The 5,640-nt window shown below is 36.9% G+C and overlaps 1 protein-coding gene across 1 annotated transcript; it reads right to left on the bottom strand.

Annotated features, from left to right (window-relative positions):
* Positions 1-306: 306 nt before the first annotated feature.
* LOC135714001 (uncharacterized) lies at positions 307-5,088 on the bottom strand. The gene is made up of 6 exons (XM_065237259.1): positions 5,029-5,088; positions 4,775-4,951; positions 4,401-4,712; positions 4,133-4,316; positions 3,706-4,053; positions 307-3,645 (listed from the first exon to the last, which is right to left on the bottom strand). Exons 1-6 carry the CDS (start codon positions 5,086-5,088, stop codon positions 3,173-3,175), a joined length of 1,554 nt encoding a protein of 517 aa, XP_065093331.1. The 3' UTR covers positions 307-3,172.
* Positions 5,089-5,640: the final 552 nt, after the last annotated feature.

Genomic DNA, 5,640 nt, shown 5'->3' with positions numbered 1-5,640 from the left:
AACACTTCTCAGCGCACTGTAGAAGAAGAAGAATGTGAAAAAATCTTTCTTCAAACTCATCGTCGTGATTCATCCGGTAGATATGTCGTAAAGCTACCATTCCGAGATAATTTATCTCAACTGAACGACAACCGCTCTTTGGCTCTGCGTCGTTTCTTCTTCCTTGAAAGACGTCTTTTCAGAGATCAGGAGCTACATGCACAGTATTCTGACTTCATTAAAGAATATGAGTCACTACACGCAGAGAAAATATGTTTGAAAACAGCAATTTTCAGTATAGTTTCAACAAAAAAGTTGTATTATCTCCCGGCTTATAAAGTAATATCTTTGATTCAACAATAATCATGCTTTCGTTTCAACAATATTTATTGTTGAATTCAAAAGTGGGATGATACGACCGCGTAACAATATTTTTTTTTAAAGCAAAAATGATTTTTTGAGAAACAACAATATCTGGTGTTTAAAAGGAACAGAGTTAATTTTTGAACCAAAAATGCTATTTTTCTTGGTTTAAATAAAAATTTATTTAGCCCAATAAATGAATATGGTTGTTTTTATAATTCGTGGTATTTTCTTGTTTTATTTTTTTAAATAAGTGAGAAATTATTTTGATGCGTATATTATGCCATACATTTTACCGCCAAACTTATTCTAAGTTACAGTGCCTAAAATATGTTCTTTCATCTACTTCATGCAAATTAACTGCAAAAGTATCTACTTTCCCAGCATTTGGAATGATTCTCTGCTCATTTGATATGAACACTTCGAATGATTGTAAATGCTCGTTAAATGTTTCATGATAAATACGATAACAGATGAAAATGAGCTCTTCAGTTCTAATTCTGATGATGTATTCTAGCCTATAGAGCATGATGCAATTATGATACCATACGTAAAATATTGTACCTTTCACGAAAACCGATCCTTTCTTGATTACGCTTTCAACATATTCAGCTGAACTTTCCATACTATACTCTCGTAACAAAAACTCATGCCCTGGTAATAGTGATCGTGAAGTAACTTTAGACTCACTATAATCCAATACAGAAGGTATGAAAGCATTGTTTAGTAGATTGAATGCAAATTTATATCCTGCTTTGAAGCTGAGAGATTTGCATAAATTGATCTTATTATTGTTTACTCTACAGTACTGCTTTGCCTCCCTATGTTTGCCTTCTCCTCGCATTGCCCACTGATGGCGTGGTGTCCCTGAAGTTAACAAAGATGATGCATAATGAACAAGGTTGTGGTGTTTTGGTTTAAGAGTATCGCAAAACAGTTTTTGATATTGAGAATGATGAGTTTCTACCAATTGTCGTAACGTTTCAATTAAATAATGTGGTACCTCTCGCAACATGAGAATATGACAAATTTTTAAAAGATTACAGAAATAACACCACACTTGATCACTAATCGGAATCATTTTGCCTATTATAAGAGGGAAAAAGGTAACTAATGTTTTAACTTCGCTTGCTGTCATTTTAATTTTACTTTTGGCTATGTTCACATCTTTGATGTCGTTGGGTATGTTTGATGAATTTAAATCTCCAAAAACAAAAAGATTCTTCCTTGCATTTAGTTCTTCGAGAGTGAATAGCTTCTTTGTATTAATGAAGTAATTTAAGCAATGTGAAAGACCATAAACACAGACTCCCTCCCAAAGGTCATGCATTAAATCGAAGTATATGTTGTAGGCAACGTGGTAAGAAGGGATTCTATTAAAAATACTATCTTTTTTAATACCCGTTAATGAAACATCATCTAGTTCTAAATCCCGTTCATAACTTTCTACGTTACGGAAAGTTTCTGAATATTCACGAATATCTGTTTCTCTTTGCTGACGGTTTCGTTTGCATACACGACAGTAAAAATTTGCTCGGGCAGATTCTACTAGATCTAAAATTCCAGATATTCCTAAGTTGTCACCGGTTATAAATCCAATCATAAAGTGAACTACAACAATTTTACCTTCATATGAAACTTCTATGCCTTCCTGCTCTAAGTGAATCAATGTATCTACGAGATTACTGAAAAGTTCTTTGTTTTCGTATTGCTTTCGATCTTCCGTCAAAATATATCCTGCCACTAAAATATTAACTAACTTGGCTAGAACAAAAGCTGGCAAACATGGTATATAATAATATATAGCGCATATTGATGTTCTGGACGCATGTGGTGAAACTGTATCTGTGGTGGTGAAGTCGTCAAAGAATAGATTCAGAGGAATCACGATTTTTGGTGATCCTTTTGTCCGCATTTTCCAGATGGAGCCATCTACCAGACTACGAATATATCCATCTTCGGATGGAGGAAGGTGATCCAAAATCATTTGAAGTACGTTGAGCGATTCCAAATACTTCCTCAATTGGAATTTTATGGGCATTAAAATACCTAAAAAAAAACTTCTATGATGTGGTGCGATTAACACAGACAAATAGATACTTACCACCGATTGGATCATTACTCAATTGCTGTTGATTCTTGGAAACGCCGGCACGCAGTTCGTTGTTTATGATGAATTCTCTAGGAACTGCATACAAATCTAAACTTTTCAACGCTTGGATTAGTTTATATTCCGTCTCTACACCACCAAAAATGTCAAACATTTTTTTGAAAATCCTACTACTTTCAGTTGTAATAAAACCAACTGCTTCCATCGTTGCAACCACCTCTTTGAATGGTTGAAGCATATTCGTGCGTACATCATTTTGGATGTCAAAAACAGTTTTCCGTGGTAACGTATTCATATTGAGCCACTTCAGGTTAAAGCTAATGCTTAAATTCTTCATCTGATATGTCAAATCGTTAAAATTTATCGTGTTATCTATTTTCTCTTCATGGTTGTTTTTTGTTTCAAGTTCATCTTTATTTTCCTGCTTATTTTTGACATTTTGTTTTTTCTCAACGGTTATCATGTCACTTTCGGAACAAAATTGTGGAACTTCGTTTAGATTTCTGCTCTCGTGGGTGGAGTTTATGTTCCTCCAGCTGGCTGTATCCTCATAGTGCTTTTTGAAATGTCGAAAGAACGATGCTCGTACATTGTAATTTCGCATGCAGCCGCTATAATTGCAGCTATAAGTTGATATCGAATTATGCATTCGATTCAGATGCTCGTAAAGTATGTTGATTGAGCTAGTCTTCCAGGAGCACCCCTTTACTATACAATGGATCATTTTGATGACAGCTTTAGTCGTATGGCAGAACACAACGATTCAACACTGGCGTCCTGTTTAACAGGATCAATTTCGAATAGGTACGATGATAACAAGTTCCAAATTACTGCTGACTGCGGCGGGAAATTGATATCATACGCTTTGTAGATCTTGATGCACACGTCCAACGCTTTCAAAAAGCTTGGCAGCTTATATGACACGACGTTGTTCCACACTGTAAAGCTGGTGGGATTTCTCCAATCCGGCCCGCGAACTATAATAAACGGAGCAGACGAAATGCCCCTATCCCGGCATCCTTTAAACAAGCGAGACAATGTTGATTCTAAGTCCGACAGTTGTTTCACATGAATCACAACTCCTTCCTGCGCTTCGCTGTACGATGGCTTCCAAATCTTTTTACCGATACACTTAACATGTGTACGAGGAAGAATGTGAGCCAGCAGAGACACGATTACATAATTCCTGGCATCTGAAACACAAGTAAACAATCAGTTTTATATTCAGCAGTCTCTATCATGTTAATGCTTACCTTCTGAAATATCATCAGCATTTAAGCATGCAAGGAGGGCCTTGCCATTAGCATCTGTCACTTCAACCTGCAAGATATCTTGAGTAGCTGCAGCGAACCCGATCCAACGGTCGAATAAGATTTCTTCCTTCCCGGAAAACTTCTGCTGGAAATCTATCTGAACAAGCTGATAGCCACGGTGGTTCCTGAGTGTGGGATATTCAGCAAGTATCGAAGCGCACGTTCGGTTTTCTGTTTTTGTTATTTCGATCAGTCGCCACGGACTAGATCGCTTCCACTTGACTTTGAGTTCCTCCCATTCGTCTTGGTTATGTTCCAGCCAAGCTTTTACCTTATGGTACTCTGCAGCTGAAAAATATAATGTAAACATTCATATTAGGTAAGGGAAGTACATAAACACTTTGTTTTTTTTTTATTATTATACTACCTTCTTCTTCGGAGACGTCAACGGAAGCTTTAGCGGATGTTTCAGATCTTTTTGATTCCTTTCGGTCCCAGTCGATTTCCCTGTAGTTTATGTTTCTATCGTACAAACGACCTTTTGCTTGTTTGCGAATTTTCTTCCTTTTCCCTGTGCTGTCCGCGATAAACGTTGGTTGGTACCAGGTTTCCTATGAAAAATAAAAAGAAAACACATAAATGAATTGTGAACTGGTTACAGATGTAGTTACTGAATATAATCACTGAATGTTTACCTGTGGCTCACTGGGAAATAATTGCTTCAGCTCACAAGCTCTATCCAGTAGTTCCGACGATGACAGCTTAGAAAAACGGTTTTTGAACTCGTCAACAACGATGTGGGTGACACTTTTTTTGTCAGATCTGGAGAGGAATGCGGTTTTGCTGTACTTCCTTAGGATGGCTTGCCCTTTCGATGACGCGTTCAATAAGAAGGTGGCAGTACAGGCTTCTCGTGTCACTTGAGTCTCTTCAGAGGGCCACGCGTTGTTGTCTCGGGTCGCAGATGAATTGCAAGTAACGGGTTGTTCGCTGACTTTTGAAAGCCCCTGTAATGAAAGGGAATAACTAGTTAGTTGCAATAAACAAGAATAATTTGATGATAATTTACCTGTGCCTCCCTCCAAGAGTCCAATTCATGAATGAATCTGGTTCGCTCAGCAAGAAACGGCGAAGGAAGGAGTTCCTCAATTTCCTTCCTTTGTATAATTTTCAATGTTTCGATGGTGTAACTGTTAACTGCAATAATAATGTTAGGATACCGTAACTGAATAAAAAAGCATACTACCTACCGAGAAACGCTTCAATAACTCGTTCGGACATTCCATAACTATTCAATAAACTTATCAACTCGATTTCTTCAACCGACACCTTTTCTACATCCAGTTCTTCAATAATTATTGAATTATCTGAACCGGAACACATTTTGATACGCAAAACTTTACTGGCACTTGAACAAAATGGCGAATGACGGGTTCGGTTTCTAGCTTCTCCACACTGAACAAAAAAATATAATTCAATCAACAATCATGGTATCTGAATTAATTTTATGTTGCCCTTGAAATAAACCATGCGTTTTGTTAAATCAAGAATTTTTATGCTTTGGAAATTTGAGCAAGAAAACTAAAAATAATATTGTGATTTTAAAAAAAATTAAAGATGTTTGAACAAAAATACCACATTCAAACAATAATAAAGCGATCGTTGACCACTACAATATTATTTTTTGTTTTAAACCATCAAAAATTCTCTGCGTGTAGGACATTGCAGAGAGGTTCGAGAGTCCAATGATCCCCCTGGTATGATTAAATATTACATTCCGCACCATGCTGTTATCAGACCGTCGAGTTCTAGTACCAAACTCAGAGTTGTTTTCGACGCGTCAGCGAAACCTCCTTCTGGAACCTCCCTAAATGATGTTTTGCAGGTCGGAGCAGTTGTCCAAAGCAGCCTTGAGACTGTGATTTTAAGATTCCG

The sequence above is a fragment of the Ochlerotatus camptorhynchus genome, unplaced genomic scaffold (genome assembly GCF_037179485.1).
Source record: "Ochlerotatus camptorhynchus isolate MF236.1 unplaced genomic scaffold, CSIRO-AGI_Acam_v1.1 ptg000598l, whole genome shotgun sequence".
Taxonomy (NCBI): domain Eukaryota; kingdom Metazoa; phylum Arthropoda; class Insecta; order Diptera; family Culicidae; genus Ochlerotatus; species Ochlerotatus camptorhynchus.
Note: the sequence above shows the minus strand (reverse complement) of the source record. Positions and strands in the feature narration are given on the sequence as shown.